At 38.6% G+C, this 13,234-nt stretch overlaps 1 protein-coding gene across 4 annotated transcripts in view; it reads right to left on the reverse strand.

The window, feature by feature from the left end:
- Positions 1 to 12,976, reverse strand: part of tmem131l (transmembrane 131 like) — a 32,724-nt gene extending 19,748 nt beyond the window's left edge. For 3 of the 4 annotated variants that reach the window (XM_030736733.1, XM_030736727.1, XM_030736718.1), the window contains exons 1-4: positions 12,787 to 12,975; positions 11,987 to 12,060; positions 5,909 to 5,952; positions 392 to 463 (exon numbers count right to left, since the gene is read on the reverse strand). In XM_030736733.1, the coding sequence (XP_030592593.1) occupies positions 392 to 463; positions 5,909 to 5,952; positions 11,987 to 12,060; positions 12,787 to 12,910 (314 nt within the window). In that variant the 5' untranslated portion in view covers positions 12,911 to 12,975. Of the gene's footprint in view, positions 1 to 391; positions 464 to 5,908; positions 5,953 to 11,986; positions 12,061 to 12,786 lie in introns of all 4 variants that reach the window. The other variant, XR_004020335.1, reaches the window with a different exon arrangement.
- Between the last annotated feature and the right edge of the window lie 258 nt (positions 12,977 to 13,234).

The following is a 13,234-nucleotide window of genomic DNA, read 5'->3' on the forward strand; positions in this document are numbered from 1 at the left end:
GCCTGTGTGTTTTCGGAGTGTGAAGGTAAACAGTGAAGTTGTTAACCTCTTTTGATGGGGTTCAACTCTCTGCAGTGTGTCTGGATGCTGGAAAACCAAGCTGACTGCCATACTTGGCTATACTAACAATGAAGGGCCCCTTGGTTTATGAAATGCCCCCTTCTGTAGTATTCATCACAGTGACAGATCAACAAGTGTGACACCACTGCCTTGCTTAAACTCTATATTAAAATAACTGTTAGGTTTTCCACATTACTCAAGACTAAGAGATGGTGAAATCAAATTAATTTTTTCCTTGTTTGACCATGTAATTAAAGCTTTCATCATTTTCAGTACAAAATTAAGAACAGCAATGCTTGTAAAGCCATCAGAAAGTGAGAGCAGCACTTACTGGGTCCCAAACTCCAACACTGGGGGCTGAAAATGCAAGGGCTTCCCATTCTCCTGCATATATGGAGAGGAGCTGTTGATCAAAAGAAAAACACAGGTACAATTTATTGAACACAGAAAAGTTGAAAGCCCTCCAGAGGAATCGTTTAGGATCTTCAACAACTTTAAGGCTGTTTTTGTTTTAAAAATAATGCATGTGCAAGTGTGAGTATGCATGAGCTCTAGAGATAAATCAATACCTGGCAAATTAACAAAAATTAAAAAGCATAAATGTTTGTTTTGGTTAAAAAACAACACTGATTAACTGATTTTAAACAGAGAAATGTGCTACATTTGACTACTTGGACATTATTCATTTGATTTAATTCATATTTCAGAATATAAACAGCATTGAGTATTTTCTTATTGACAGTATGGAGCATTTGAGTTTTGGAAAACAAGTCTTTCACTTTTATTTATCACCAAATGTGACTCAAAAACCTGGACTCATACTGAACTCTGAATGTTGTCATATCTGAAAACAAGATTCAACCTTGACAGGAGAATGACCAAGTAAACTTAGGACAAACAGTAAGGAAATTTGTGTTTGGCTGTTTATTTCTTATATATAGTGCCATTTTACAGTCATCAGTAATGCCAACACCCTAAAAACAACAGCAACATGGCCAATGAGTACTTAATTTCATGTCCACAAGACACAATGCACCCAGCTTATATGAGTAAATAAGTCTATGGCACCTAATAATGGCTGCATTAACAATAACAAAATGGACTGTTATTTATGTGAACAGTGTGGAGAAAACTGCCAATTCATACACCAACTAATTACACTTCCTAACAAACATAAGCTTACACACACACACACACACAGCTTGGGTAAGATAAATTTTGTTACAAATACACAGAAGTGGCATCTTCTGCTGGCCATTGTAGCTATAGGCACAATATCTCATGAACTACTGACTATTCACATTAGTACCAAGTTCTCATATCAGTCACCAACGGACATCTGCCACAACTACTTATAGCATTGTGGGGTCTGCTATCATAGCAGACAGGCATGAGTGCAGGAGAGGAAGTGACTGAGCTGCTGGTGTGGCCACAAGTTACACGACAAAAGCTAGAGGGGGAAGACACTGTAACTCCTATATAAGGGAAACATAAATCAACCGTGTTAGAAGACCACAGAGCAAACGATAATCACTTTGTAAGCAGCGCAGCCCCGTGTTGTGTATCTGATGACAGCAAATGGCCAATCTGCAGGCTTAGTCAAAAGAATAAAGGATTTTTAAGACAGACATTTTTTTTTTTTTTTTTTAAATGTAACATGCACCTTGACTGGGTCTGCTCTTATTCTGATGTAACGCCTGCTCTCACAGATATGACTCTGTTAAGCTTTGTTTCTTTTTTTATGTCATTTTTGTCACACTGACTGCAGTTTTTAACTGTTAAATATTTCTGCCATCTACTCCTTAAAAACAAACTAAATGATGAAGATGAAGCAACAGGTCTGCTGGGACACCAAGAGATGTATGTATGGAGATAGTCCTCTTTTTTTGTTTTTTAAATCAAATTTTATACTGGAAATCATGGAATTTTAGCAGTTATTGACTTGAACATTTCTGATATTATCACATCCCAAATTCCAAAATTAAAGCAAAGTTAAGAACAGTTCATCCGCACTCAAAGCAAACCCTGTACAAACATGATCACACAGTGGAGACGGCCACACTTTACAGGAAGGTCTGCATCTTTTGTTTTGATGTTTTAACAGAACAGTGTTTACTGCTGAGTAGAAAAATTACAAACTCAACACACTATGTTGTTGAAAAAAGTGATGATTGATTTTACACTCAGGTCCAAAGAGTGCATCACTTTTATACAAAGGTAGCTGAAAAGAAACAGGCGAAATAAGTCTTCTTTCCTCTCTGGCCAATCATTAGGTGCAAAGTGGAGGATTTGATAAATTATCATCTAGAACAAGACTTTATTTCAGCCTAAACTAAACAGGATTAGTTATCCATTGGGTGTATTTTAGTTTGCAACAGCAGCAAAATGTAAATATAAAGACATCCACTCCCTTGAAAACTGTGCACCATTTTCCTTGGCAGATACAAATGTCATGATCATAAGACAGTGAGACAGGAAACAAGGAAATCAGATGTTGTACTTGTTAAAATAGAACGTGTAAAAACATCAGAAGTGTGAAAATATATGGTGTACACATTTGAGACTTAGCTAGTGGGTAATGTTTTATTGTAAAAAGCAAGCAGGAGAGAAAATATCATTTGCTACTTTTCACGTTCAGTGGTTGTTGGTTCTGGTGAGTACAGTCCTCTTAAAGACCAAATCCAGACCGCCGACATAATCCCACACAATACTATGCTAGGCGGCAAGAATTTGGGACTGGGGATTGATGAAATAGTTTATTTTTGGGCCTGAGTTTGGTTCAAAATTTAAAATGAGCTCTTGTTAAGACCTACTTCCTCAACTTACCATCAGATCACAGTAATTCCCATAATTGCATAATTCAGATGTTACATCTTGTCCTGAATATGTACCTTATATGACTGGAATAAAGAATTCAATTCAATTTTATTTATACAGTGTCAAATCACAACAATAGTCTCCTCAAGGTGCTTTATATTGTAAGGTAACGATCCTACAGTAATACAGAGAAAACCCCAACAATAATGAAAAATAAATGAAATGAAAAATAAATACTCAGTGCATCATGGGAACCCCCCATGATGCACTGAGTATTTGTCAAACAGTGTAACTTCATTGTTACTCAGAGCAGAAAAAACTGTGTGGGTGAGTGTATGAGGGGTCAAATGTGAAAGGGAAATAAGGTTGTGTGTTTGCGCAGGAGTCCTGTGCAGCGGCTAGCATTGTTGTTTCAAGGTCAACAGTTTCACCAGAATATAGCTATTCATATAATTAAAAGCACACTTCTGGAACTACTTGAAATAAAAGAGTGCGTGTAAAACAATGAAAATACAAAATTTATGAATTAATGTTAACATGCAAAGTGAATACATTCTTCTCTCTGTAGTGGTTAGTAGTGTCATGTTCTCACGCAGTGTCAGGTCTCATTCCCTTCTTCAAGGGTTAGCTGAGGCCCTTGTCATATGCATTAGTAACTTGGTATTTGCTGTAAATTCAATAGCAGGTGCCCATGAAGAAAAACACAGCCTTTTAACAAGTGCACCACTGAGCTGCAGTCTAAGGCTTCTGTCCACTGCCACAGTACAAAAATAACAAGTTATGTTTGGTGCTATTTGAGCCCCTGGATATAACTCAAATAAAGTCAGTGTTAGCAGTGACCTGAGCCAAGCTCCAGGGGAAAGGTCAGAACTAGACAAGGGTTTACATCAACTTTTGTTCACAGAAATGTGAGCTAACAACTAACAGTATTAACAGTATACCTTTATAGGCCAGTTTAATAAATGGCCCTGGTGGAGAATAAATTAGAAAGGCCTAAAAAGAGAAGGACACAGGACTAAGATATTTTGACGCAAGACTGGGCACAGACAGAGATATCATTAACCTCTGCATCTGCTGCCAGCTTTGCTCTTTAGGCTGGAAGAGGGTGATGGCAGGCATGGCAAGTGCCTGATAACCCAGGCACGAGAGGCCTCACAGCTCAGGATGTCTTGAGGTCAACCAGCACTGCAAAGCCTCTTTTGCCCCTCACCTCTCAAGATTTAAAAATAGTCATATTCCCACACTGTTCAGCAACTGCTGTCTGCATGCAAATCAAATGAATAGTTCAACCTACTACACATTTAGTCTTACACTTTTATTTAAAAAAAAAAAGGACAACTCCCAAACATCAGTCAAAAAGATATTTCAGTTTTTTTACCAAAAGGTTCTGGTAATAGCACGGTTTTAAAACAAAAAAATGCATTGAATTCTTCTGTTTTAATATTATGTGAAATTGGGAGTGCATTCATAAAATGCATATATGGCAATGCAAAATTATAATTCAGCTCATTAATAATGAATGCTACCTGAAGCTCCTAAAGATGCCTGCTAAACTGGATTAATGCTCTATTCAAATTCAAATATTATAAATAAAATTTACTGAAACAACTGCATGGTGATGCTGAGTTATACACTGCAATATCTTTGTGATAAGATAGCATCAAAATCAACCACATATCTCGCAGAGAAAATATAAAAATGGCACAAACATCTGCAGAGAGGAACAGAAACCTGCTTCAAGCTGACAGTTTCAAATGATCTGATCTGATGCCTCCAAGATTATAAATTCCACAAGCATTTTTCCTGCTAGTTGTATCTTTCAAGTAAACCTTTCTGTGAACTGATACACTTTGTCATAAACACATCAGCTCCACAGAAGCAGGCTTGGAAGATTTCATTTTTTGACTGAGAAAACCTGGAAGTGTTTCCTCATCATCTTCATACAGACACATGGTTGCTACAAAGAGCTCAGTCTACAGCGAGTTTGATGAGGCCATCAAGTCCCAGCAATCAAAACCCATTCAGAGACAAACATGCATACTTTTTTTAAACACACAGATAATTCAGGAAATCGGGAACCATGAGACTTGATAAGGAACACACTGATAAGCAGTAAAAAAAAATAATGGAAGAAGTAAAAATTGATCTTATCTATGGGACAGGAAACAAGCACCGAGATTGTACTAAACCAGTTTAGCCATTACAGGTTTTACTGACATTAACTCTGATTATTTTTGGAAAGATACCCAAGAAGGTTAAAGGCAAGAAAATATTTACAAGTGGAAAGAACAATCTTCAAGACTGCTCTGTTTCTGAGCAGCCATCAGCACCACCAGCCTGATAGTGAATAACACCATGAACTGTTGATATTCTGAAAAAACGATTTTTCCAAACCGTTTTTGAGCAGGAACAGAAACAGATGGGAAAGACAGACCTCTCCTCCTTTTTCTTTCAAGGAGTTCTAAAATTAGTCAGGAATTTGGTTCTGTGCCTCTGTAACGTCACACACCCCCCTCACTCACCAACATAAACAACACAGCCTGCGTGCAGGGAAAGACTGTGAGCTAGTTACAGTGAAACAACACTGCATCATTTGTCTGTGTGAAGAGAAAAACACATCACCCAGCAGTTACAATTTAATGCTGCATATTACATAAACCATTTGACAACTCTTCTATAATTTGTATGCTGTTAAACACACTCAAAAAATGTGTAAGATTTTTTCATTTGCTCGTACCAAACCAAACTGCTATGCTTTCAATAGAGCTTACAGTAGAATTTTCATTTACTCGCTGCTGGAGAAACACCTATGTATGATGAGATTTATATGCAGGCTTGGGATCTGTTGATCATCATGCGGCTTGTTGAAAAGGGTCTACCTCCCACTCATGCACAAGAGGCATCATAAACTTCATGCACTTTTAAAACTGCCTAATGTACTCCATATGCCGTTTTCTCTAACACTGCTATTGGTATCTGTAGAATCTCATTAAAACTACAGAACGGTTTCAGTTTTAGCTGATAAGCTTACCTGTCCTTGAGTGGAAGACCCTCTTTTCTTCGCTCCTTCTCCACCTGAAACATAATTTAAAAAGAAAAAAAAAGAGTAAATATGGTAAAAACATCAAACTGCAACTATGAACTCAATTTGCATCAAATTTAATTTTACTGTCAATAAACCAACTAATCCAAGCACAAACCTGGAACAGTCAGAGGAAACTTAAACTGGCATTAAAGCCTTTGCATCCTGACTCCAAAGTAACGTCTGCCAGTGTTGGCAGACTGTCATGCAGTTCTTAGAAAAGAGCAATAAGTAACAAGTTTGTTGTTCACTACATGTTCTTACACCTAACAAGGCATTCATAAAGTTTTTTACCCATTACATTTTCAACATTTTATGTTTTAAGCTAATCTTAAAATGGATTCCACCCCCCCACCCCCCCCCCCCCACCCCCCACCCCCTTCAGTATACACACAATGCTCCACAATGCAAAAATTATTATTATTTTTTTTTTTGGAGTGTTTTCCACATTAAAGCAAAACAAAGCACTGAAAAAAAAATCCAATTTAAGTATTCTGGTTTTTTGGTTTGACACACTTGAGCTCAGGTGTATTCTATGATGGCTCTTAAGCTGTGTTTCAACTTGTTTAGAGCTCACCTGTCCCTAATTTAACTCAATGAACAAGCTGGGAAAGACACTGCCTGCCTGTAAGGTCTCAAACCTGACACTGAAATATTTATATAGACCTGTGAAACAGGATTGTATCCAGAGACTAATATGAGGAAGGACACAATTTCTGCATTGCTTTTACATTTCCAAGTTGATGCTAGCCTCTATCATTCTCGAACGGAAGATGTAAGTGCAAGTTTTGTAGATTCAGCCAAACTGAGTAGATGGGGATGATGGGCTTCAGTCTGACAGGTAACCACGAAGACCAGTAAGTCACTATGGCCCTTTACCCACTGACCAGGTGCCGGTGCAAAGTGCTCGGACTGCGTGTTTCGCCGAAAAATGGGCTCAGGTCCAGCACCGCAAGCTAGTTGGTCTGGAACCAAGAACACCTGACGGAAGCAGCAGAAGGGTGTGACTCCACCATCTCAAACTAAAGTTTTCTACCTCTGTTTCACTGCAAGGTGTGTATTACACAAGAAAAATCGTGCCATTTTCAATTAGGTTGAGCCCTAAGGCTGAACTTGCTGCTTTGTATCAGTTCATAACAGATAAAAGGTTACAAAGTGCGCACTTGTCATCTTGCTCATAATCGCTGTCTGTGTATACCTTGTGCCACACACAGATGTTGCAGTAGTTTTGTTTGGACCATAAAATCTGTCTGCAGCTCAAGAAATAAAATTCTCAAAAGCGGAGTGTTCTCTCATGTTTGTGTCCGGCTTTTTATTTATTTATTTATTTTATTTAAACCGTTATTTAACCAGGCGAACAGATTAAGAACAAATTCTTATTTACAACTGTGGCTTCCGTTTCTAGATGAGGACCCACCCACACTCATCCATAAAGGATCAGCTTGCAAAGCGCAGTGGAAATGAAGGCCCGTTCCTAAGCGGTTCGCCTGTTCATTGGAACCAGCACTAGCACGGGCACAGGCATTGGCACCTTGTCAGTCTAAACATGGTATATGAAGGAGATTTAGAGTTCCTTTGTGCTGGGAGGACCTAATAGAAAGAAACAGTGGTGCAGAACACACCAATCAGATGGTAAAGGAAGCCATTCCTAACCAAAAGGTATGAAACAGTCCACCTGGGGGCTTGCCAAAAGACACCTAAACAACTCAGATCATGAAAAGCAAAATCCTTAGGTAGCCAGGTCTAAATACTTCACTATGTATCAGACCATAGCAATCCCGAGTGAAAACCATTTCCAGTGCTCAGTGGCTCAGGCTGAGACAGAGATTTTCATTTCAACAATGATGCTAAGCTTAACACCCAGGAGCTGAAAATGGCTTTGCACCAATATCCACCACCCGAGTTCATCATTCAACATGCAAAAAATTGCTCAAGCACCAACCGCAATGTTCTTGGCCAATTCTGAAAATTCATTTTGGTCTTTTCCAGTTTCTAAGAGTTTTCACTGACAGCATAAATATTTCTCTTTGCAAGTTTTTTGGTACTACATTGAAACTGATCGATGTTCAATTTAAAACACTGACAGTTTATAACTTTGATGGTTCTTTTCAAAATCTGTACCCACTTACAGGGCCATCAACGCCTCCCAGCTAGATTAACAACAAAACAAAGTTTTTTTTAATACAACCACATCTAACTGAAAATGAATTGCAAACACTTCAAACAATGCCAACTGAGGTCAATTTTGATTTGGAGCTAAAAACATCAAACAAAAATTACTTTTACCAAAATGTCTACAACACAAAAATGCAGCAAGAACAGAGTTTGTACATAGATTGTCAGGGCAATGAAAATGAGGAATCAGTAGATGCCTGCAGTGGCATAGTACTGACTACTGCATTATCATTATGTGGCAGTGAGATATAACCACAGCCCACTACCAGTTGTGACATGGAGTAAATATTTTGCACATATTGATTGAGGTACAATGTGTTTAATTCCCAGTTTCATCATCTGATTTTCAAATAAATATAGGGTTTAAACTGTAAATTACTGAATGTTTATAATATGCATTTTACACAACATCCCACTTTTTTCCCCCTTGGGAAAAGCACTTCAAATTTGCAATTGAACCAGAGAAGACCTGAGTATTTTAACTGACTGTAAAGCAAAATAAAAAAAAACTTGAATGACTTTATAAAAGGAAAAAACATGAGGGACTACTGCATAAATTAAAAAACTGGTTATCGGTGACTGCACAAAATTGGTTTCCTATTGGTATCATATTAGTAAACAAACACCCATAAGCCAAATTTAAATGCTTTACAAGCAATGGGTGTAAAACTCTATGTACATGAAAAATAACATGCTAGTACTTTAACTATACCTTTTAATTTTTATTACTCTGATGCACACATGGATTTCCTGCAGACTAACAAGCATACTCCCAGCCATTTGTCACATTTGTGCAAATGTAAATGATTGGGGAATCTAGTTACTCAAAGCACTGTCCATATACTAGGTTCTGTTTTATGTTAACATTACTTATGGGGCCATTTAACTGACAGAACACGCCACAATTAACCGACAACTAATTGTTCCTGCTGTAATAGACCAAACCCTGATTTATGTAATAAAAGTGTGTAATATGCTCAGCACACTCAAAAGTAATCAAGGCTTGTGTCACCATAGCATGAGGAAATCCTTGCAAGTATAACAGTATATATATATATATATATATATATATATATATATATATATATATATATATATAGGATGTTAGTTGTGCCATGATGACCTAAAGATTTTCCAGAAGAACAATCTGAACCCTTGCAAACATGACTGGATCGATCAGTGGAACTATCAGACACTTCTTCTCTCTCCCATATTTTCATGTCCTGGATACTGATAACAATTCTATTAGACCAAATACAAACAGCAGAACTGTGATAACAATGCTGGACTTCTAGTGGAGCAATGTGAGTGTGTACCTTGGTTTGCCAGGCAAACTTACTTACATTTGGTCAAAAAAAGATATTCCCATGTAGGTGAAATATTTGTGAATAGATTTATCTTAAGTAAATATAGACACAAATACTGACACCGCCTGGAATTGATTTCCTTGGTCCCATTTTGAAAGTTCAGTTGCTGCTAAGGCAACACCCCCAGACCTTCCCATCTCATGTTTTGCCCACCTACTGGCTCGCTGGCTAGGCTGCTTTTGTGGAAGATCCACAATATACTTAAGCTGGCAACGGGAGTCCTTGTTCTCACACTCTGATGTAAGCTGGAGGGCTAACTGGAAAGCAGCTGATTTATTTCTCGGGAATTTGTTTTTGTCACCATGAACATGGCAAATACAATATTTACAGAAGGGGAACGTATACACCAAATTATTTAATAACTGAGAAACCACACAAATCTCCTTTCAAATCAAATGTGCACATCCACATATTGCAACTGCAAAGTGGCCTTAGGCAAGAATCTAAAGTTACTTGCAGTGGAAGCTCAAGCTACGGTTGATGTTGCACAAGTGTGGAAGTTTTACGGTTTCTCCAAAGAGGCAATTTTTTAAGCTATTTTCTTAATTGATATTTCAAGTGTAGTGCTCAAGCATAGTAACTTTTATCAGAAGTTTAGAAATAAGTAGAAAATTGTGACATTTCTATTAATGTAATGTAACACAGACTTATCGCCTTTGCCGTACATGGCCCATTCAAACAACAAAAAAGCCCTGTGGCATGTGTCAGTGGGTGAGCGAGGAAAAAAAAAGAAAAGTAAAACGCTTTGTAGAACTGCTAAGGTTAAAAAGCGCAATGTAACAGCAAACCATTTAACCACATAACCCTTTTCCCAGCATAGCAGTTGCTACACACCATAGCTTAAAATTCTCCAACTGATGTAGCCTTAACTTCAGTGCCTCCAGAACCTTTGAACCTGATATATTAATAGTTAAACTAAATGAGACAAAACCACTTTTACTACACAGTGTGCAAAACAATAAAATAACAAAAGTTAATGCTGCTCATTGTAGCAGGTGAGCTGATAAAGCATGAGAAGGAATATTTAAAAGCAGAGCAGCAACATTTGTAAATGATGAGTACAGAAAAGTTAAACAGGAAGATGAAAGAGATAAAACTGCAGCTTATTTAAAATTACCAGGGAACCAACCTCATGAGACCATGTGTGTAAACTGAGGCCAATCGAAACATGTGTTATGGATCATATGTTAAGGGTTACAAAAAAGCACAATGTGGTCACAAAGGAAATGTGAAGATTCTTGTAATGCGTGCAGCATCTACAGGCCGGATTTGATTTTGACCATACATCTGCACGTATGACACTGCACCTCCAGCATCACTGCTTTAGTGAGCCCACAGCACTGGAGTGTAGAAGACAGACAACCATGTCATGCTCTGTTTCACACAACTCATGTAACTGAGACAGTCACTCCATCCAATACAAACAATGTCAACAATCCAGTCACCTGCCAACTAATCTGCAGGGTAGGGGTACGTTTTGGGGGTGTAAACATCACATTCCTCCCCTGAGCGTATTAAAGATTTATCAGTTTATATAGCTCACACTAAGAACTATCTGCAATGCTGAATCAACGCCTTCTGTGTTATCTCTGGTCCCTGCATGTGTAAGGTAATTACTGCAGGGTGTACACTACAAAGCAACCTTGTAAAAACTATACTGAATACAGTGGCAAAAATAAACGGTGCAAGTATTTCTGTGCAAAGTAGACCTGCTTTTAATCAGTTAATGGGACAATAAACATTACTGTTCAAATCTTTAAAAAGAAAAAAAAGAAAAAAAAGGTTTGAAATAATTTAGCCTAGTTTGCATCTAATTTTCCCCCAAAGCAGCCAAACTATCAACACTGCCTCTCTGCACAGTTTTTCAGGAAATGCCACACCCCGTGCTCAGGTAACCTGACAAGCCAGCTGGTGACCTCATGATAGGTTTATCAGTAAACATGAACTTGTGCTGTTTACCATTGCTCTTGCTTCACAATTACATAATCATCACAAACACCTACTTGAAAATGACTGGAAGTAGTAAAAAAAAAAAAATAAAAAAAAAAAGTATCCTGCACAAGCAAGAGTAAAATGTGCAAACCACAAAGTCAGAAGCAATTGCAAAGAAGTACTCAGGCATGTGTCACTGACTTAACTCCATAATGGATACATACAAAAGAAAATAAGGAGGAGCCACATGGCAGGTGGCCTCCCGCTCTGCTTTCATTTTGGAAATGTCTAATGAACTGACTACTAGCAAGATAACTCAGATTTCTTAATAACTGTATTGAAATCTTGGGTTACTGACGATTTTTTTTCTCTCTTTCAAACATACCCAACTCAGTCTACAAGCTGAGTCCAAAAACAGAGGTGATGCTATCACCCACACGTGTTCACTCATGCTGGCTGCGTTTGAAAGCATTCTGATCTTTTTTCTTTTTGCATACACATACTCTCAATTCCTCCTCAACCAAGTACAAGCACAACCATAAAAGGAACCTACCTGAAGCGGGACTAATGGCTCTGCGTCCTCTGGTTGCCAGACTTCGACCACGCTGGGTGACATCTGACTCAGAGCTTTGTGGGGAGGGAAAAAATCAAATTAACAGTTAGGTACTTATGCTGGGAAATGGGCAACATGCATGCAAAGCATCCTAAATTATGATTATAATAATATTAATAATTCAAGCTGCCGAACCACGGTAGCATTACGTGTTATTACAAATGAATCGATGGAAGGGGAGTAGATGATAATGACAGACAAGTGAGGAAATGACTTCGCCTCGGCAGCCTGACAAAGGCTGTTTGCTAGCTGCTTGCTTAGCAGGAGGTTAGCTCGGTGGCTAACGAACTTGGGAAACACATCTCCCCTGCTGCTGCAGTAAACACAGTGGCCGTATAGAGGAGTAGCTTACAACACCGTATAGATTTATTACAACACCAGCCGCTAAGCGGACCTTCAAAGTCTCGATAACTCGCTCCTTTACTGTCTGAGCAACTTACAGTTTCGCTAAATGAACCAGCAGAGAGGGGAATTGGAAGCTAGCATGAACTAACACTAGCGGGCTGATAAAGCACTAGCGACAAACGTCTCACAAGTTGGTTAAAAAATTTTTAATCGCCACTTGAACTTTTATTTTGATTTTGTTTTTCACATAAGTAGTCTGACTGTGGCCACTTCAAATTGTCTCTTGCTTTCCAGAATAACAGCCTAGCTAAGTTAACGCACATTTTTTTTTTTTCCCCTGCAATGGTCGCGTTAACGTTTCACCTCCGAAGCGGAAAATAAAGGCGAGTACAAACCTTGGAGCTGAGCCCCTCCGTGTTGGACGCAAGGTAGAAGAAATTGTAGTATTCCTAGTAGTATATTGATCCACGTTTTCCTGTGACAGTGGCTGCCTTGGTGGAAGTCTTGTAGCCCCGCCATGCTGCCCTCTCTGCTAGCAGCCTGCCTTGTGTTTCGCTGCGTTGGTCTTTCTTTCTCTCAGCAGGCAATAGCAGCAGCTCCGTCCCTCCCTCCGTCCGTCCCTCCCCGCTCGCTGAAGCTCAGCCTACAGTGAGGACAGGCGCTGCAACGAGGGACAAGGCAAAGCCAACAAACGCGATAAAAAAGGCATAATGCATATAAAACGCTCCGCACTGCTGAAAAGTATCCGAATACTCGAGTTGAAACATTGGAGTTGACTGAAATGCTGTATTTCCGACTACGTTTATTTAATAGCTGCTATTTGATATTAGTATTTTAAAGATA

This window comes from Archocentrus centrarchus, chromosome 1, assembly GCF_007364275.1.
Source record: "Archocentrus centrarchus isolate MPI-CPG fArcCen1 chromosome 1, fArcCen1, whole genome shotgun sequence".
NCBI classification, from domain to species: Eukaryota; Metazoa; Chordata; class Actinopteri; order Cichliformes; family Cichlidae; genus Archocentrus; species Archocentrus centrarchus.